General features: G+C 32.6%; 2 protein-coding genes across 2 annotated transcripts; both read right to left on the reverse strand.

Moving 5' to 3' along the window:
* Positions 1 to 207: 207 nt before the first annotated feature.
* LOC141717334 (WUSCHEL-related homeobox 4) lies at positions 208 to 2,788 on the reverse strand. Its single transcript, XM_074519417.1, has 3 exons — positions 2,423 to 2,788; positions 1,589 to 1,867; positions 208 to 501 (listed from the first exon to the last, which is right to left on the reverse strand). Exons 1-3 carry the CDS (start codon positions 2,681 to 2,683, stop codon positions 325 to 327), a joined length of 717 nt encoding a protein of 238 aa, XP_074375518.1. The 5' UTR covers positions 2,684 to 2,788; the 3' UTR covers positions 208 to 324.
* An 8,794-nt stretch (positions 2,789 to 11,582) lies between these two features.
* LOC141721758 (DNA topoisomerase 1-like) lies at positions 11,583 to 20,386 on the reverse strand. Its single transcript, XM_074524836.1, has 16 exons — positions 20,184 to 20,386; positions 17,864 to 19,035; positions 17,515 to 17,709; positions 16,990 to 17,070; positions 16,711 to 16,770; positions 16,016 to 16,110; positions 15,756 to 15,912; positions 15,502 to 15,627; positions 15,123 to 15,203; positions 14,759 to 14,849; positions 14,542 to 14,675; positions 12,898 to 12,966; positions 12,729 to 12,818; positions 12,290 to 12,393; positions 12,044 to 12,212; positions 11,583 to 11,936 (listed from the first exon to the last, which is right to left on the reverse strand). The coding sequence occupies exons 2-16, from the start codon at positions 19,031 to 19,033 to the stop codon at positions 11,868 to 11,870; spliced, it is 2,691 nt and encodes an 896-aa protein (XP_074380937.1). The 5' UTR covers positions 19,034 to 19,035; positions 20,184 to 20,386; the 3' UTR covers positions 11,583 to 11,867.
* Positions 20,387 to 21,235: the final 849 nt, after the last annotated feature.

The following is a 21,235-nucleotide window of genomic DNA, read 5'->3' on the forward strand; positions in this document are numbered from 1 at the left end:
AAATAATAACTATTTAAAAAGAGAGAGTATATTCTAATTTTTTAAGATGATATTTCTTTCATGCTTTCACAAATTAACATACTAATTTTTTTTTCAAAAATAAGTTATGTTCTAGTGTGGAAGTAATTTCTCTATTTTTTATTAAATTATATGGACAAATTACTAATAAAAATGTAATAAATAAAAGGCAATAAGGAGAGAGAGATATATATTTTAATTCGCTGCAGCCAATAAGATGGATAAATACTTCTTAGTTAATAGTTATTAAAATTCAATAGAGTCACGAGAGACCAAAAGAATGATATCTCTAAAATTTAACACTTATTAATTTATTCTTCTGCCTTCTGGATGTAGTGGGAACAGCTCAAGGGTCTTGTTAGTTTTATCACTCTCCTCATCTTCTCTACTATTGTAGCTCTTGTCTTCTTCCAATTTTTCAAATGACCATGCCGTGCACTTCCTCTTCAATATTGGACTACTTTCTTGTACTTGTTTCTCACCCTGCAAAGTAATATAAAATGTCAATTCATTTTTGTAATTTTCATGGTCATTTTATTATTAGCCCATATTTTTGTTAGAAGGTCTAGTAGAAACCAGTTTATATACCCTAACACACACATATATGTATAGGAAGATGATCAAATAGAAACTAAAATTAAAATAAAAACTATAAACTAATTTTAAGCCGGTAAATCAACCTAATCTAATGGTCCCCCTACATCACCTCACCCAACTATTCTGCACCCTTCCACACCCAATTTCAGTTTTTTCCCTCTGTTTTTAATTTGATTTTTCCCGTCAAACCGTAAGTTTTTTTTTTAAATCCGTTTTCACTGTATTTTTCTACATCTCTCAACGATCGATTTGCATACTATATGTGTTATATTTCGAAGTAATTTTAAAAAAAATATTTGGTTTCTAGTTTTTATTCTAAATTGGTTTCTGTTGGAGTAGCCCATATATATATATATATATATGGCTACTCAAATGGAAACCAATTTTAGAATAGAAACTAGAAATTAAATAATTTTAAAAAAAAAATTACTTCAAAATATAACACATATGGTATGCAAATCGATCGTTGAGAGATGATAAAAATTACAGTGAAGTCAGATTTTTAAAAAAAATATTGTTTGACGGGAAAAATCAAATTAAAATGGAAGGGAAAAGTTAAAATTGTGTGTGGGAGGGTGCAGATTAATTGGATCTAGTGATTTAGATTAGTTTCTAGTTTCTATTTTAATTTTTGTTTTTATTTGAACATTCTCCTATATATATCGTGCAAATTCATATATATTTACTTAAAAAGTTGAATATTTTGATGCCTTTGGATGTCTAGGACCTACACGCGAGTCTTACTTGCCTGTCAGAGTCACCCTGTATATTCAAATACTATGTTGTTTTGAATATCAGCGTTTCTAATATTAAGTTAAGTAATCATTTGTATGATATCATGTTAAGTAACCATTTGTCTGTGCCTAGTGTTTAATTATATAAACGTCTTCAACATGAGCAAAGTACAAAGAACGTAGAGCACTGATAAAGAGCTTATAAAAAGAGTAACTAACAACTAAATTAATGACCATACCTTAGTGCACAAGGTTATGGTGCTGAAGGAAGTGGAAGAGCTTCTGGGGCTGTGGCTGAGGCCGAGGTTCTTGCGCTTCTGCTTCTGCCTCTCTCGAGCTTTGTGATTTTGGAACCAGTAGAACACATTCTTGCCTTCTATCTTTCCATATTTTCCGAGCTGTGTTGTGATCTGCTCTATTTGTTGGGCATTAGGGGTGCGCATGCCTCCTCTATACAGCATCTCCAGTATCCCTATTTGTTCTTGCGTTGGGTTCCACCTTGTCCCTCCGGGATGTGTCTACACATGCAAACAATTTTTTGCATTTATTCAAAATAAAATTTCACCATTTTCAAACTCTACTTCTTGCTACCCGTTTTTAGAGTCAACGTTGTTAAATAACCAGCTCATCGTAAATTTTAAGATAACAGAGTAAGACCTTACCAGGATCTTATAGGTGTCGTCATCACAAATTTTATGGTAATAGAGTAAGACCTTACCACGATCTTATACGTTTCTCCATCACAAATTTTTGGCCTTACCTTTCTTCATCTACTCTATTCTATGGTATTGACTTTAATTTTTGGGAGAGCTGGTTATTTAATCTTTAGGGACATTACTTTGAAGAAAGTGTAGTCACTATCACAACCTTCATTCTAATTAACTAGTATACATTAGTTTAGTATATATTCATAGACTAGATTGCATGTAATATACACCTAATATTTCTGTATTTTTACACGGGTGCATTAGTGTTGGTATGATCGTACCCAGAAAAGAAAAACGAGAATTATATATACATATTCCTCATGCATGCAATATTAAGGAGCTAGATAAATAGGACTTAAAAAGTACCTGGTTAAGTGGTTCTCTCTTCTCATCAGAGGAAGACACATCAGATTTTCGAGAGCCACAATCAGGTTTAATAAAACTCTTAAGATCAAAAGGGATCATATCTTCGGCACCACTGCTAATCGGTTGCTTAGGAATAAGAGGGCGCAAACGCTTGCAAAACCCAAGCGTAAGCGAAGAAGAAGGCTCATGTTGTTGATGATGATCCCAGCCATTGATAATTCCTCCTGCAAACTGCTGATGCACCTTCATACTTACACCCATCAAATGGTAGCTAGTACAAGTTTAGTTTCTTGATCTAACAAATGCCAAGTATATATAGACTAGGAGAACTAGAGAAGTATCATAAGCTAGTACTAATAGTTGTATGAAGATATGAAAGTTTAAGTGGGAAATGAGGTGGTGTTGTGAACAACAAAGACCAAATGATGAGGTGAGGTTGACTTGAACATTCCCAATTTGCTAAAAAGAAGATTGGTACCAAAAAAGTTTGATTTAAAGATAGATTCACATGCTATACATTCTCTTTTCTGGATATGACAAGCCATTGATTTTACATGGTATGACATTCTCTTGGAGCTTTGTATATAATAACCTTGTTCTAGGATTCATGTGATATATTTTTAACAAAAATTACTTGACCTAAAGTTTAGCACAACAAGTTTGGTTTTTTAAATGCTTTTCTTGCAGATGTTGGATCTGTTTAATTATTTACAATTTTTGCACGTATCTTAGAAACATCACATTTAAACACTCGCGGAGGGAAACACCTTCACCATCAACATATTATCAAGATAGCAAAAAACGTTTATTGTAAGTACTTCTATATATGTTCATGATACAAGAAGTTTTAGTTAACCTGATAATATGTATGTTAAGTAACCCGTTACTTTTAAATGGTTTCAGAGTGAAAAAACTCAACAAAATTTCATACTTGAACATGAGAGTTTTCTAAACTGATTTCTAATATCATGTTAACTAATAAGTCCAAAACTTTAAGGTGCGGTGAAGATAAGATGGGATTTTATGATAGTTGACTTCAAATCTTGTCAAAGACAAAGATAATAAACAATACTCCCTTAGTCCCTCCCAATTGTTATCGATTCCAAGAGATTGTTCGATAAGCATTTTAAGATAAATAGAAGTTATAGTTCTATAATTTTTTTTAAAAAAAATTCTTTTTTCTGAATAAAAGTTTAAACATTATATTTTTATTCAGAAAAATAGAATTTTGTTAAAAAAAGTTATAGAACTATATATTTTATTAATCTTAAAATAAGTGTCAGACACTTTCTCAAAAACGATAATAATTGGGTGATACCGAGGGAGGAGTAACGTTCCAATATTATGGTAAAAGTGGTAAAATAGAATGGAGAGGGGTATGAAGAGGCACAAGCGTGTGGGTGAATAAGCAGGGAGGTGATGTGCATGTGTGTGGTTGGGTAGTCTAATCAGATTGGTTTTCATTACCACCCTATTTTCTTTGCTTTAATCATAAGGTTTCTAATTGCTTTTCGGTGGCCCTTTTAATCTTCTCCCCAACTTTATTTTCTATAAAGCTACTTAAACAATGAATGGAATGAATAAAGATTTCCCCCAATCATTTAACTTGAACTAACCAATTAAACTTCTTAAAATGAAGAAAAAAACATTTTGCCAATCCCTATAGATCATGCATTTGAAAGATGGCCACCTTTTATATATTCTTTCAAAATTGTATTTAGATTTTATGTGTTGAATTGACAAAAAGTCTGTGGTTTTCTATATCTCCCAGGGACACAAGTGAATGCCGACATTGTAGACAAGAATTTACAATTAATTTACCAGTTTCTTTTTTTATTGGTTCCAATAAATTGTTAATATATTATTGTTTTATTTTGAAAAAATGTTCAAAATACACCGTTTTTGAACTTTAATCTTTCAAAATATTCACATACGCGAGTATCGTCCAAAATATCTACGGAATACGCATTTAAGGAATGTGTATTCGAATTTTTAAAAATTAATAAATAATACGCATGTTGGACATGCATATTCAGTTTTATTTTTTAAGTAGAATATGTATTTTTAGCATATGTATTCACAAAAAAATAAATTGTGAATGCACATGTTCAAATACGTACTCTTTAATAAATTTTAAAAACTCGAATACGCATCCTTCATATTCATATACGTGTTCCGCGGGTAATTTTACCGCGTCAATTAATATTTTGGACATTAACTCCCACATAGTGGGTATTTTAATTTTTCATCTATTGTATATTTTAGTCAATTATTAATATTTTTAAAATAAGTCCTTTATTTAATAATTTTATTAATCTTCAGTTAGGTTTCTTCTTCTTTTCTGTTTTTAATTTCGTACGATCCAACTTATCTAAATGTTAACAATTAGGTGAGACAAAAATAATAATATATCATATTAGTATTGTATACTTGTAGAGTGGGAGAGGTTCAAAGAAAGATTTATTATTTTTATTTTTGAACTCACAAGAAAGTTAGTGCATGATTTATATATATTATTATTTTCATGGCCACCATTCTCGAATAAAATATGTATGCAAGAACTTGAAGATATATTATAGTATTTCAAAATTATATAAACACTCATAGTACAGAAGAAGACTATTTTATACAACGTATGTATGGTAAAATATACTAATGATTGTACAATGATCAGTCAAAGTATTTGGATATATCAAATGCATCTTACACTCTTCTTTCCCGTGAGAAGTAGTTGCCCAAATGCATCAATAAAACGTGGAATGCAAGGAGTTTGAAGTATTGATGTCAAACTTAAAGATATGCTACATGTAATCTTAACAATCTTGCAATTGTTTCTGATAAATCACTTAAATCTTAGATCACTTAGATAGTTGCGGTTAATAGTACAAAATTTTAGATAGTTTGAAGTATTACTGTATAATGTATAATACTGCAGTACATATGATAGTATAAAATAAATGGTATAAAGATTTAAAATTGAAGTGTTTAACCTCAACACAACTCTAACAATATTATTGATTTATAGCATATCTTTTCCAGTGTGGATCATTAATCATTCAACCAAAGGAATGTGACACATTTCAGTATCAATTAGAAACTCATTAATTAAGTAATAGGAGTATTTGATTAAACATAATTTATGATTAAATATCAGATGCAGGGTTTGAGTTCTGGTGGCATGAGAATGGGGTTTTTGTTCAGTTTATAAGATTAAGTACTATCATTATGTACAATAACAAATTATGATTTTTTGAGGACATGTGATGGGCTAGCTAGCTGTTATTCAAATTGGTTGAATTTAGTACATTATTTCGGACTTGGAATTGGGACGTGACTCGATATTTAAAAAAAAGACGAAATTTGAAAATTGCAACATGTATGTGTGCAGAAATAGGGTCAATCCAATAAAGAACATGCTCATATATAGTCATACTGTTTCAGAAATAGGTATAAATGTATCTATGTAAATCAGTAGACATATATAGGCTTTCCCATTATATAAAGTCATTAGGCAAAAAGAGAATTAGTCCAGTATAAGTAATGATTAGCCAAGATAATAATTAAAGTTGGGAATTTTAGATGGAAGAAGCTGTTAATCACTTCTTAACAGTTAAAAATGAGTTTGAGAGCGTGTAACTTATTAAGGAATTATATTAGTTGGCCGGTCAAATGTTAAAAGTAACGAATAATGTGAGTGTAGTGACACTGTGACGGTAACCATTTGGTTCAGATTTTAAAATTGAAGTAAATTATTAATAAATATAGCTATTTAAAATTCTACGCAAATTTATAGTTCACGTAAAGTTAGTAGAATTAACGAGGAGTTGTAATTAATCTTATGTTTAAAATATCATGAATTTGTTGTGATTCGAAAATTTGAAACTCTTTATTAATATATGTAGATTTCAATAAATAGTTTAAAAATAAAAATTGAATACAATTCTAAAATTAAAATAAAATCTTGATTATCTCGAAATTATACAATCATAGAAAGGAGAAACATTTCAAATCCATATTCTAATCCAAAATGAGGAATGAAAAATTCAAAAACTTTTACATTTGTCCCGGTAGAGAACGGTTTTTTTTAATCGTAGAGAATTCGCAGCCGCTACCCTTCGAGTGCGCACTAGAAAAACCTCACGGGCTCATGCAATAGCCTGCAAATTACGTGAATCAGGATAAACCGCACTTAAATGATAAACTCTGGTTAACTCTGATTCAAAAGACATAATCAAAAATTCACCTCCCGTGAAATTCGAATCTGTGACCAAGAGAATAATTATCCACTTTTTAACTAACTGTGTCAACCTTTACAGGTAAAATCAAAAGAGAACAGTTTTTTGTGCTTCACTATCCCATATATGCAAGTAGTGAAGGAACAATCCTCACTTAACAAAGATATGGGATGCAAATAGATCCTCCAAAAGATTTTAACAATTTTTTTTATCGTAGGTAACTCGCAGCCGCTACCATTCGGGTGCGTATTGAATAAGCCCTACGGGCTCACGTAATAGCCTGCAAACCACGTGAAAAAATCTCGATCTACCTTATGTGAAAGATGGGAGAGGAATGTATTGAAAAGAAATAAGATGGAACCCACAAAGAGTGGAACAATCGGTGGGAGGGAAGTCATAATTAAAACAAAGAAATTTTTCATCATTTGTACGTGTCTAATGGACCATCCCTAACATCTGATTTTTATAATTGTTGTGATATAACACCACTATATATTTGTCATGCAAGTTTCTTTTTAACAAACAGACACATATAATTTAGTAAGTAAATTTATTTACTCTCCGTACCGTTCAATTCTATACAGTTATTTTAAGATAAGTATAAACTATACTATTTTAATATTTTATTTTTCTATATCAAATTTTAAACATTAAAATTTTATTAAAAAGAAAATAAATAAAAATAATTTATAAAATTATATTTTAAAGAAGCGTTAAAATACGTGTTGAATCTCGTTCTTCAATATATACGATCTTCTGGGAAAGTGGGAGTATATGTATTCTTTTATTTATTTCTTTTGCCCCGAAAGCTGATATACAACTCCGTACATTTCAGACTTTTTTCAGGTATTTACATTCTTTACATAAAGATGTGCTAACTTTTATATTGCGCAGATGAGTGAAACTCAGCAAATTTCATGTATGTTTGTGTGTTGTTCTGCCTGTAGTGTAGTCGGTGGTCACTGGTCAGTGTGATTAAAATTAATTTTTCCATATTCTAAAATCTTGGTTAAAACAAATTTTTTTATAAAATCACGATTTTTGGTCAAGAAGAAATTTTTAATATAAATCTGAGTTAAGTAGTTAATCTCTAAAAATTATTTAATGAAAGTTTACTATTTTTGTATTCCGAATTGTTTGTGATCCTGATTCCGATAAAAATGTTAAAAAGAAATAGTAGCCTATAAATTCTTTTGTCATAAATGGTATATATAGGGTATGTTTGGCTATAACTTATAAGGGGTTTATCCGTTATAAGTACGCATCAGCTTATTGATCACTGTTTCTCGGCTCAACTTATAAGTTGAATTTATAACTTATAAGCTGATAAGTTGAATGTTAGTCACGACGTACTTTTTCTCAACTTATTTTGATATTTCGCTTTTTTATTAAATTCAGTTTAAAAATATATGTTTTTAAATGTTAATCTAATTTAAAATTCATGAATGAAGATAATTATTTTAAAAAATGATTCATTTTATTTCATTTAAGTAAAATAAATTCTTACTTTTATTCAAACACTTATATAATTTCTAAGCATTAATCTACTTATTACTTATAAGTCACTTATTCATTTTAAATAATAAGTTAATTATTTTAAGATTTTCCAAACGGAAACGTAATAATATAATCAGAATTTCTCTGGCTGCAGTGGATGTATCAATCGCCGAACGTACGGACAGCCACAATGTGCGGACTCCTTGTTTCCCAGGTAACATGCACAACTGATCCGTCGATTCTTGATCTATTCACTTTTTCTTCCATTTGTTAAATAACAAAGACAGAGGTGAGCGTAGTAAGGTCCAAAAAACCCTAATTCTCTCTGTCGATAAGAGTCGGCCGCCCCATCTTCCTTTAACCCTAATTATCACACCTCCTTCTTCACCCTTTCTACTCATCTTCATCTCTATCTCCATCCTCTCTCTTCATCCATACAATATTTTTATCATTTGTTTTTAACTTTCTTTCAATAAATATCGGATTTTGTTCAAAAATTCGGTCTTTTTCGTTTTGTTTAATTGAGTTGTTATTTATATGTTTGATTGTCTCGCTTTGTGCGATGTGTCTCGTTTTATGCGATGTGTTGAAAATGGATTTTACGGTATATTGGGAGATCTGGATATCTCGCATCAATAACACTTTCGGCAGGTTTATAGCTGGTGTCCGGCAGGTAGATAGCTGGGGTGCTTTTGGAATGGGGTGCTTTTGGAATGGTAATGAAAATCGCATGTGCTCACCTCTCACAAAATATTTTTGTTCATAACACGAGGGTCCTCTCAGTTTTTGCAACTGAGTCCTCTAAACATTGTACTATCCATGTAATTAATGTGAGGGTCAATTGTGAAACTACTGTTTTCGGTGGAGTGCAGACTGGATCGCTCGAGAAACCATTATCTTCATTTTTAATTTTCAGAATATTTTTATTTAGTCAGTTTAGCAACCCGGAAACAAAGAAGCTAATTATTTAGTTCTTCTATTTGTTTTTCAACCTGGTTGCATGATCAACTGGGGGTTTGTCCCGATTGAGTTTTTTTCATGTTATTAATGAAATCTGCTATAAATTTGACAAAAAAAGACAGAGGTGAGCGCGATAAGATACCCTCTTAGATTAAGAGTTTATCTCTTATTATGGTTTGATTCCTGTTTACATCTGAAATTTGTTAAAATAAATACTCAATTGTAAGGCATATAAGTCAAGTTAGTCAAAAAATAAAGGTTTCAATGGAAATATTTGAATTAATTTAATTATAGGAAAATTGAATTATTTTAAGTATATCCTATACATGTCTTATTTTTACATCATATATATATATATATATATATATATATTATGTTAGGGAAATGAAGCCGTTATTTTTTTTATTGTTTTTTGCGTGCGATTAGATAACTCAAATTATAAGGTTTCAGCGAAAATATTTGAATTAATTTAATCACAGAAAAATTGAATTACTTTTAATATATTCTACATAGCGTCGTCATTACATAGTTAGAAATGGCAATCCCCCATGATCTTTGCCAAACATGTCGTAGTTATACGAAAAAATTGTCAAACGTTACCTGAAATAGACATACAAATACATTCTCTCTTTAAAATATTTTGCAAAATTACAATTTTCTGAAAATATTTGCAAAAATATTGTGCTATCATATTTGCGGTTACAATAAACCAAATCGTTAAAAAAATTGAAAAAGACTCAAGTATGGGAATATTTTTGTAAAATATTCTCTCTTTAAAATATTTTGCAAAACTACATATTCTGAAATAAATCAAAACTGCAACTTTTTTTTGTCACGCCAAAACTGTAAGTCTTGTAACTTTAAAAATTAGTAATTAAAATAATCTTTGGCTACATAATGCGTCACTTATGACTTAACAAGTTTCAAATCAAATGCAATCTGAAGTGCAATAAAAAATATGGAGTACTATAATTATTTTCTAAAAAGTCGGGAAAAAATTACATTTAGTTGATTTTGATAACAAAATGTAATTTTGTAATTATTTTCAGAACATGATAAAAACACAAAAAATATCACAAATGTGGCTTTTTGATCATTTTCTATAAATTATTATAAATATATAAAACATCCCCATAAAAAATAAAAACATGAAGTATCTTCCTACAATTTACTTGGTATCTTCGGACAGAAAATATTTTTTACTCGTTTCAGTGATAAATGAGCTGTGAAAAGTGATAGCAATGATAAGTGAAGCGATAGCGAAATAACAGTATCTTGATTAAATTACATTCCATCTTTTATCTTTCATTTTCTACAAGAAACAAGAACATAAAGTGTAGTGATAAATTTGTCAAATTCTTTGTTGTGTCAAGTGAGTGCAAATTTGGAGGGAAAGTGATTTGTTTTATCTCGGGAGAAGTGAAAATGGATGACAGTAACAAAAAAATATGGTGAATGAATGTGATTTATGATGATGATGATACTAACAAACTTTTTACTCAAATATGTTCTGTCTTTTTCTTTGCTTTTTTCTTGCATGCTTTAATATTCTTCTTAACTTTTGGTAGTGTTTTGCACAAACTCAACTAAAATCTTCAATCTTGACCCTTCTCAAAGTCTAACTATCACTTTCTCTTTACTTTTCTTTTGTCCTTTTCTCCACTATCCATATTAATCTGAGTAATTTTGTGTGAATCTTGAAGAGGTTGAGCAAGTGTGCATGTGAAAAAGTAATAATTCTAATCTGGTAAATCTGAGAAAAATGAAGGTAAATGTCTGCTTATCATCATTATATTTGGCATCCTGACCAAAACTACTCCCTCCGACACTCAAAATTGTTATCATTTATGAAAGGATGTGTGATATAGTTTCATATTTTTTTAAAAAAATTTTCTTTTTTCTGAATAAAAATTTAAACATTCTGTTTTTGAAAAAAATATTAAAAAAGCTATAAAACTACAATTATCACACACTCTTTCAAAGATGATAACAATTGACAAGTACAGAGAACGTAAAAAATAATATAAATAGTAAATCACTTGTTTTAATAAATCAGAGTTTCTATCAGTGAAACAAGTGTTATAAATAGTACTCAGTGTTAACAACTGGGTAAAACATTGATAGTAGGATAAAACAGGAGGGAAAAACCAAAAGTTTTGTAGATTATTCTGGTTTCATATTTGTTCTTTCATTATAGTGTTTTGCTTCTTCCCACAATCCAATTTACACTGGCATTCTGGCAATCTACTAAGAGTCAACATTCATTCCTCTCAGATTTTTTACCAGCAAAAATAACACAATACAAGGGTTAATCATCACCAAAAAAACACCACGCAGTTTGGGTTGTGGCAATACCCAATAGCACATCCGGATTACCTGATTTTTATTGTATCTGATCTTTTATCGAATCACACAGTCTCCCATTGTATAAGTTGCAGCGCCATTATTGATTAGTACAACAAAAATAATGGAATAAAAAAGGAAACTACATTAGTCCAAATTAAGTAATAGCCCTGTATGTCATTACAGTTTAGTAGTACTTTGTTATTAGACAATTCTTGAGAGCTGCTTTTACACATTTGAGCAATCTAAACAAAGAAACAGATACAGGGAGGCAGCTCCCCATATTGAATTCAGATACTCAATACAACATGAAGTTTCCGCAGGAAATATATGTATTAAAAAAATGTATAACTAAATTGGAAAATAAGAGGGAAAGGGGCTCCAGAGTTGGTACTGGCACTAACAGAGAGTTAGAATCTGAAGGTCGGTTCAACATCCATTGCCCAAGCAAACTTTGCGATAAGGGACTTGTTGAACATCTGCATTGTGATTGAGCATGAAACATACAAACAGCAAAGTCCCAAGCAATTCTTTATATATGCATGAAATATTAAAGATTTTTTAATTAAAGTTATTTCAACTTTACCTTCTCAATTGGAACTTCAGACCGCTTGCACCAAGCCACTGTAATTCTAGGATCAAGATAATTTATTTTTGATGTGCCCAATGCCACAGTCTTCAGATCCTCCTTAATTTCCTTATCTCGCTCCATTTTTTCAATTCTTGCATTGGTCTGAGCAATCTTCTTTTCTAACCTGCAGTTTTTGTTGTAATTAGGAACTACGTAATACCAAAAAGTTTCTTTGCGTAATATAATCACTATTGCTCTTACGCTTCTGGATTCATGTTCCTCTTTGTCTTCCCGTCAGAACCTTTTAGTGGTGGCTTCCCTTTCTTTGCCCTACTTAAATCAGTTTTCAGTTCTTCAACAAGATCCTGATGAAAATAAAAAGTAAGTTGACCACTTGTCACTGTGTAGGACAATAATCAGCCTGTAACTACAAGTTTTTACTATTCTTTTACATTGTCCGTTTGTAATATGCTAAGAACCATGAATAAAAAAAACATGCACAAACAGAATGACAGAAGTGTTCTCATATATCGCGAAGAGGAAACTAGATGGGAACTCAAACTACCACCAACCTCTTCACGTAACACAGTACGATAAAATCGACCAAGGTCGAGAACACATATGCATGAGTGGCTAGATTGCTTTCATGATATTTTTAGAGAAGTCACACAGATGTAATGTAAAATAGAAAGATTCTGACCTTTAGCTCGTTTATCTTCTCATCCAACCTCAACATCTGTGTACTATGCGACTTTGAGACAGTACGTTGATGATTGCAAATTATTGCTACCTGCAACCAAGAGTGACCAACATAAAGCCTAACAAAGCATTCAGATATTTTAAATGAAACAATCTCAATAACCCTTTACCTCTTTATTGGCATGTTGGTAGACAGCAACCTTCTGAGAAACATCTCCACCCTTTGTTTCCTGGTTCAACTGTTACCAGAGGAGGAAAGAGATAATGAGATGACAAAATTCTTGCAATTTCATCTAAGAAGATAACGACAAGAATATAATATGCACTATAGAGAATATATACATATATCTACATACATATATATACACTTACAATATATATCCTAGGAAGCATGGGTGCGGGTGCGGGTGCGGGGATACGGGAATTTGGAAAATTTCAGAAAATGGGGATTCAGGTGCGGGGAATACGAAAATTTTTAAAATATTACAAATATATTCTATATAGTTATTTAACATTTTTTATAAACACAATTACAAAAAAATTCACCAAACTAAATATTAAAAATATAAGGTACGTGTGTGCGCTACAGACTGTAAGTTAGTGGGCTGAACCAGTCAAATAGTTGACATACCCAGGCCCAACTAACATATCAACACATATATAAACAGTCATGCATATATACACACACATCAGCACATCAACACATCTGACGCATCGATTGAACACAACACATTGACTGAAGAAGAATAGATCTCTCTCTCTCTCCCTCCCGATGTACGTTGTATGTCTCTTTAAGTTGTTCATTTGATTTAGGGCTGGTTTTCGTTGTTTTACAGTAACTGAAAATAACCATAGATACCCCTCCCACACTCCCCCGAACTCCAGTCAGGCAGATTAATCTTCTGGCAAAATTATATTATTTACAATCAACTGCATGCATCCATATATGCCTTCGTTGTTTGCATAAGTCACAAGATGAATACGAGACTTTGTCAGTCATCTTTGTATCTCTTATTTACACCTCATATACGTCTGAACACTAGAAGTTTGCAGATCTTATCAGAAGTTAGATGTTAATTTAGCTTCTTCTAAATTAACCAAAGAACTCATCAGTTGATAAGTATGTAGATAACTTTCATAAGTTAGAAATGATTCATATAGCAGACTTGTAGATAATTTAAAATCAATTAAGTCTTACTGACAACTTCAAATTTTAAGGTACTCAGCAACAAGTAAAGACCTCTAGCCATATACTGAACCAAGCCCTCTGCATTAAACTTTCATGAATTTAACCCCTACTTATTTAGTAATTAGTATACTACAAACTTCATTTTATGGAACATTAATAACATCAGATATCGTTTAAATTTCTGAAACTTCTCCACCTTTAACACTGAATATATCCTCAAAAACGCACAACCTTCAATCTGATATACTTTAGTTTTTTATGCCGGGGATAATGATATGAATTACAATGTCAGTTTGTTAATATTTCAAGCATTTGTATTCCAAAGCTCATTCTGTTCCACAGTCCTGTCATGACTTATTCCTTCATTCTCAAATGTGCTTACTCAATCGTTTCCTCTAGCAATTCATATCCTCCAACGACATCCATATTAACTCTCTAATCCTTCCCTTATAAAAATATAAGATTTTTCCCTCGACAATTCTCCGCAGATTGACACAATCATGGTACTTCAGGAAAATGTGCAGAAAACATAGACACTTTAAAATTTTACACAACTGCAGAATAATCCATACACGAGGTAAAACCTACCAAATTTTAGGCTATGTAATTTCTAAATGCAACTCACCATCTCATCCAAAGTTATGGATGCATTATATGTACGGAAAACTTTTGCCGAAAGGCCAGGCATCAATTCCTTCAGATGGGCATTCAACTTACTAGTATCGAGCTTGTCAAAAAGATTATCACCGCCATCTTTCCCTGGTACAATATAACGAGATAATCAGTAATCATGAGCAAGAAACATTTAAGAACTTAATTACCAAAGAAGGCAGTGCACTGACCAGTCCTGAACTGTTGAATCGCCTTAAACACGGGAATTTCAACCTCTACCTCATTCTGGTATCTGATAGAATCTTTACCAAGAAAGTCAAGCTGAAATATCACGGGAATATTTAACTGTTACAACTTGCAAAATGTTCTATGTAAAAACTTATAAACAATCAACAAAGTATTGTACACCCCACATAATTGAATCTACTCGCATACAATACAAAGCTGACTCTTTTGGGACTACAAAACCTCAATTACGTAATTATATATAGAACTATCGTCTTTTTTATTGCGTTTCAGAGCTGTATCAATTCACTAAAATTAGTAACATAGTGAGCGCTCTAAAATCTAAAAAAGTTGATAGAAATCATTTACCTTCAAAATGTTCGGAGGGCTTGGTTCAACATTTTCTACCTTTAATGTACAACAACCAACAGTATCAGCCTCATCATCATCCTGCACAACACCATACACTGGTATAATCATTTCATCGTTTCTAAGTTATATTTCTTTTCATGCTCAGTTGACTTGTAATAATTACATTTTGGTGATTTAGTTATCAAGTAAATTGCAATATAGATAACATTTTCTCAATGTTATTCGGGACAAAGATTTGTTGTCAAAGTTAGTCCTCTAAAAACAACCTTGCCAGTTAGTCAGCATAACTTTCAGGCTTCCCAATTCATTCTAAAGTAGTTAAAAAGAAGAAGAAAGTGGGAAGAAATTCACGGATGTACAACTATTTTCATTATACCTTCTCATTGCCTGCCCTCAGAGCTAGTTTGTCAATCAGATAAGTCGCCACTGCTATTTGTCGCTTTCCGACATCTTTATTAGTAAAATCTTTAATGTAAGCTTTTCTAATGCCTCCAATATACCCCTGTAGAAGTCAAATATAAAATTAGTTTTGCCAACCTTCAAAACGTTCTTCTTGCAATTAGCGCATTAAAATTCTAACCCGAGCCGCTAATTTCTGTAAGAAACTTGCAAGCAAAAAGTAATCAATACCTTCAACTTCCTAGCTTTCTCATATTTTTCCTTGTCACTTTGTCCTTTTAAGGAACTACTAGGTGCCAGAAACACGTATTTAAACTCTTTTCCATTGATTGGATCATTCCAATAGGCTAACCAAGTAACAGTATTATCATGCCTAACTTCTTTCCAGCTGTTGAACGACAAAGTAGGAACATTACACAGAAAAACATATTAGTAAAAGATAGCTTCTTATACAATGGAAGGGGGGAATACAATAAGAAAAGAGATGGAACCTTTCTCCAGGAATCGGACATTCTGGTATTGGAGCATCTTCTCCGATATTTATAGTGATGTCACTTGGAGCTATACGTTTTTTCAATTTTCCCATCTGAAAAGAAATAAATCAGTATTTCAATACAAATTTGATGAAACTAAAGCTGAACACCACAGAAAGAAAATATATAGGAAAAAAGGCCCGCAATCTCACATTTTTGTGAGCAATGGCCGAAAACATCACATGTTAGTTATATGGCCCAAACTATCACAGACAAACGAAATTAAAAACAGCATTTCTATCCTAACGCATATTAGAAATGCGTTTGTGCTGCCACGCATACTTAAAATGCGTTTACCCCTCTAAATTAATTTTTAATTAAAATAATAAAATTAATTGGCATCATAGATTTTCGGTATAACGCTTTCTTTAAATGCGTTTTCAGTCTACCAAATATTTTAAATGTGTTTCCAATCTTAAATTTCAGAGAAAAACGCAAAGAAAATATGCGTTGTCTGTTAAAAAAGGGAACGCAATTTTTACTTGCGTTTCTGTGTGATAGAAATTAGAAAGGGCCATTTTCAGCGGGTGTGAGATTTTGGGCATTTTCCTCCCAAATTGTGATATTAAGGGCCAAACCCCAATATATAACATGTATATATATATATGCTGATCTACTTATTTTCTTAGTTGGAAAATTGTAATGCCAGAAACCTTTGGATGCTCTCCACGGCCTCTAAACAACCCTGGTGGTTCAACTCTAAAATTCCCAACCTGCACACGAGTAGTTGTATCAGACAACGCATTTGGCTCTTATTTAATATTATGATGCGATGCTACTCCTTTCTTAATGCAAGAATATACTGAGGGGAGAAATCTGTTGACAGTACGAAATCTGTTAATAAAATTTTCAAATCAGAACATATTTTGGATCAACTCGAGGTAATATATGACATTGTACAACAACACAAGAAAACACCCAAGCTAGGTAACCTTTTCCTTGACACCATCAACAATTGCCCACATGTACTTATCCTCTTGCTTGGCCTTCTCTTCTTTCACTGCTTTTTTCTCCTGCATAAACAAACCTCTATATCAATAGATAAATACAATGTATTACCAAACTCTGTTACTTGTTGTACAAGAACACATGATAACCAGCAGCTATTGTTTGAGATTCTCCGCAAAAATAATCTCTGCTATAATCATGTAATAGTACAAAAATGAAATATTTAACTGGAAACAGGACTGCATTTTGTGCGCTGTGAACATTGCAGCATCTCACAACAGATGATATTACTGTAGTCTATAGATAATAGTTAAATACTTATATATGTAGTCCAAATGGAAAAAATAGCTTGTCCAAGAAGAGATATCGACGATAATAAATAGATAAATCAAATATATATACTACTTGTTCAGATGAAATTGAGGCTTTTGACTAAAGAATGGCATTTTGCCCGATAATTGAGTGTTATGTCATTTTAAAGCTAAACCCGTGCAGAATATTGCACTTACTTCTGCACTCATTTGTTTCTTCTTCTCCTTTTCGCTCTGATGCCACTCGTATATTGGGGTAAAATCGCAGTCATCCAAATTCTTAATTATGTGGTTTCTTCCGAGTATTTTCTTCCAGTCATTCATAACATTCTCTCTGAACACAGGTTTTGTCATATATTCAGTATCTTGCATTACTGCAATCATTGTTGCAACCTGCAAAAAAAAGAATGCAGCTTTAAAGCAACATGCTATAACAGTTCTACAAAGGATGCAATAACTAGAACACTTTAAACAAAGGTGAGTAATATTCACATGAATGGACCAATATTGTCTAACTAGATCAAGAAAGAACACAATAGAAGTTCACCTCCTCTTGTTCAGGAGTCAAGTCAACTGGCTTTCCTTTGTAAAGCATCTTAACCCCATGAGGCTTGTAAGGAGGAGGGAAAATGACACCACTATGAACTAACGTTGTCCATTTCTGACCTTCACCAGAGCCAGGCGGGACCTTTAAAGACTTCGAAAACTCAGTACTTTTGGTTATTTTTTTAGAATTCTTATTTACTTTATTAAGCGAAGAAGAAGCAGATACTGCAGCTTTCTTTTTATCAGATGTTTTACTAATTGGTGTAGCTGGCTTCGTGACTCTCTGGCTAATAGTAGCATTATCATCGTCACTGTCATCGTCTTCTTTTTTAGGTTCTGCTTTGACCGATACTTTCTTACCATTAACTGGTGTAGGTGCAGCTGTATGCTTTGCCTTTTTTACTGGAGACTGGCCTGAACATTTGATTTCAGTTGAGGGTCTTTTATTTAATGCAGGAGAGGGGTTCTTAACATTATCCCTGGAACTAGTACCATTTTGCTGATGTTTCGATGCAAGAGGTTTAACATCAGAATCACGAGCGTTGCTAGATTCCCCAGCATTTGACTTCTGTTTAAATTTATGTGACAATGGTATATCATCTTCCGAATCTTCCTCCTTCACTCCTATGTCCGGCTTTGCTGACGAAGCAGGACCAGAACTACTAGGCCTTTTGTTGAGCTCAGAAATGCTTCCCTTAGATCCCCCAACTGGGAGTCTAGCGTTCAATGGTTTATCATCATCAGAATCCTCAGAACCACTATCAGGTTTGTCCTTAGGCTTTTCAGATGGCTTATCAGCTTTAACAGTAGCACTTTTATTCTGCTGAATATATTGTCTGGATTTGTCAGCCCCTGAACTCGACGCTTTTGTACTTACCACAGGCGGCTTCACTTGTGATCCCTTAGATGACGAAGACGATGCTTTTGGGCTGGCCAAAGGCGATAAAACCGGTGACCCCTTGGTGGAGGGAACTGTTTTACCTTTCTGAATGTTAGAGTCATGACCGTTACCGTTTGGAGAACGTACATCAGACGTTTGTCTCCCCGACTTACCATCCGGCTTCTGCATTGATGTTTTTCTGACATCTGGCTTGACCTGATTGTGCTTTATTGATGGGGTACTCCTCTTAAATATCAAGGGTCTATCATCCTCGCTATCAGATCCATCCATTTCTGTTTGTCACCAACCAAAACAGACATCATTCATTTTCGTCCATCAGTTTCCCAAAAAAAAACAAATTGTTCCTTACAGATCGGGTTTAAAATAGGATGCCTAACATCGTGAATATTTGTAGCTACGTAACAAACTTTCATCAACATTTTGAATATAAAAAATATACTGGCTTAACTAGGATATAAAAGTAAAATTGCTGCAAATGCAATAGAAATAAAGGAGAGAAAAATCAGGCACAAAACGTACAAAGTAGTACTGAACATATAAAAAGAGCACACATTAGTTCAACTAGATACTCCCCAGTCCCCACAACTACTATAATATATCTCCGCGCACAAGAATCATTAATTTTAAATAAGCAAATGTAAGATAATAGCGTTTACTAAAATGCACAATGCAAACAGACTGAAAAAGCATACCACAATATCATTATTCAACAAAAACGTTTCACAATAAAAAAAACATACGTATATCCAAAATAATAAAAGAAGAATACAAGTTCAATCTTTACAGCTTAACAAATCGATATAAATTACAATGTATTTCACGTAATCGTATTCGTACGACCTATTCACACCTTCACAAACGAAAGAAACACGAATCGTAAAATAACCTAACAAAAGCCTTGTCATTTCACGGTACCTAAACCTAAAAAAACGTAACAGAACCGAATTTCACATCACACAATTCTAATCCAATATCACAATCTCCTCATTACTACCACTACCACAGCTCTAAATTTCTCCATAACATCTTATAAAATTGATCTGAAACCACACATACACAAACAACACCAAATCACCGCATTTCAAAACCACAAAACAATATTACGAGACAATTTCAATAACAAACAATCTAAATCAACGCAGATTAATCAATTAAACACTACATACATCATCAATTAAGCTGATTATCAACAAATTTAATACTTCCGTACATGAATTGTGTGTGCGTTGAGAGAGAGAGAGCGAGGGAGAGGGAGAGGGAGAGGGAGAGAGAGAGAGGGAGAGGGAGAGAGAGAGAGAGAGAGAGAGAGAGAGACAGAGAGAGAGCGAGAGGGAGAGAGGGAGAGGGAGAGCGAGGGAGGGAGAGAGAGAGAGAGAGAGAGAGAGAGAGAGAGAGAGAGAGAGAGAGAGAGAGATTATACCAGGGAGAGAGAGCTGAAATTGAGATGGCGGAGGAGAGAGATGTGTGTATAGATTACGCCGGCGGGGGAGATTAGGGCTAGGAGGGTGGGGGACGTTACAGTGTGTTTGGATTCACCGGGTTGAAATCGAGAAATTTGTTTGGATAAAATTGGTACCTTGTTTTTCCCCCTTTCTCTAACCTAATTTCCAGACTATTTTTTGCTGTTTTTTAACGACTATCCGACTTTATTTTTAATTTTTTTATGTATTTTTGTGGGTTGATTTTTTTATGTATTAATGCTCAAGCTGGAAGTTGAGATTATAGTTTGTGGGTCTGTTCTAAAAATGATCGATTTTATCGATTAATTGTTGTAAAGTGCTCTGTCGATTTAATTTTATAATTAGATTAATCACTGCACTTTTGTCTTAAATTAATATATTTAGCTTAATAATTAAGTATTTTTTTATTCTGTTAAACACATTCAATTAGTTTTGATTAATCATTTCGATTAATTATCGATTATCCGATTAGTGATAACAAGATGTATTTATCGATTAATTCTAATTCACCACTAATGTGCAGTAGTGTACTAAATCCACGGGAGTTTGTTTAGAGTGTTAAAAACATCTCATTCGAGCTCTGATTAAATTTGGGTTAATAGTGTACTAAATACACGATAGTTTGTTTAGAGTGTTAAAAACACCTCATTAGAGCCCTGATTAAATACAAAATGAACATCAATATAAAGTAAGGCTTTATTTCTCATTCACTCTGTAACTGTAACCGAAGAATTGATATTGATTTAAAGGAAGTTCAGGTAAATTTTGTAAAGGAAGTTCAGGTAATTTTTTTCTCTCCAGGTATGTGAGAGGTTTTTTCTTTTCTCTTTGTTCAAACTTTTAGGCTCTGAGTTTGAATTCGTGTGAGCCTGAGTTACAATGTTACGTTACCAAGATCTGAGTGTTCAATTGTTGAGTTTGGATATTGATGAGGAAGAAAATGCAGCTTTTGTCTTTAAGGGAGGAGGCGGGGAGGAGAGTAACAAATATGATTTGTGCTTAGTAGAGAGAT

Source organism: Apium graveolens, chromosome 4, assembly GCF_009905375.1.
Source record: "Apium graveolens cultivar Ventura chromosome 4, ASM990537v1, whole genome shotgun sequence".
Classification (NCBI taxonomy): Eukaryota; Viridiplantae; Streptophyta; class Magnoliopsida; order Apiales; family Apiaceae; genus Apium; species Apium graveolens.

What these genes read in the sequence shown, in the direction of transcription:
- LOC141717334 (XM_074519417.1), bottom strand. Translation starts at nt 2,683, where the DNA reads ATGGGTGTAAGTATGAAGGTGCATCAGCAGTTTGCAGGAGGAATTATC. An exon ending in AGAGAGAACCACTTAACCAG is followed by an intron (nt 1,868 to 2,422) that starts GTACTTTTTAAG and finishes TTGCATGTGTAG; the next exon opens with ACACATCCCGGAGGGACAAG. An exon ending in CCATAACCTTGTGCACTAAG is followed by an intron (nt 502 to 1,588) that starts GTATGGTCATTA and finishes ATTACTTTGCAG; the next exon opens with GGTGAGAAACAAGTACAAGA.
- LOC141721758 (XM_074524836.1), bottom strand. Translation starts at nt 19,033, where the DNA reads ATGGATGGATCTGATAGCGAGGATGATAGACCCTTGATATTTAAGAGG. An exon ending in GCCCTCCGAACATTTTGAAG is followed by an intron (nt 14,850 to 15,122) that starts GTAAATGATTTC and finishes GTGATATTTCAG; the next exon opens with CTTGACTTTCTTGGTAAAGA. An exon ending in GATTCAACAGTTCAGGACTG is followed by an intron (nt 14,676 to 14,758) that starts GTCAGTGCACTG and finishes ATATTGTACCAG; the next exon opens with GGAAAGATGGCGGTGATAAT.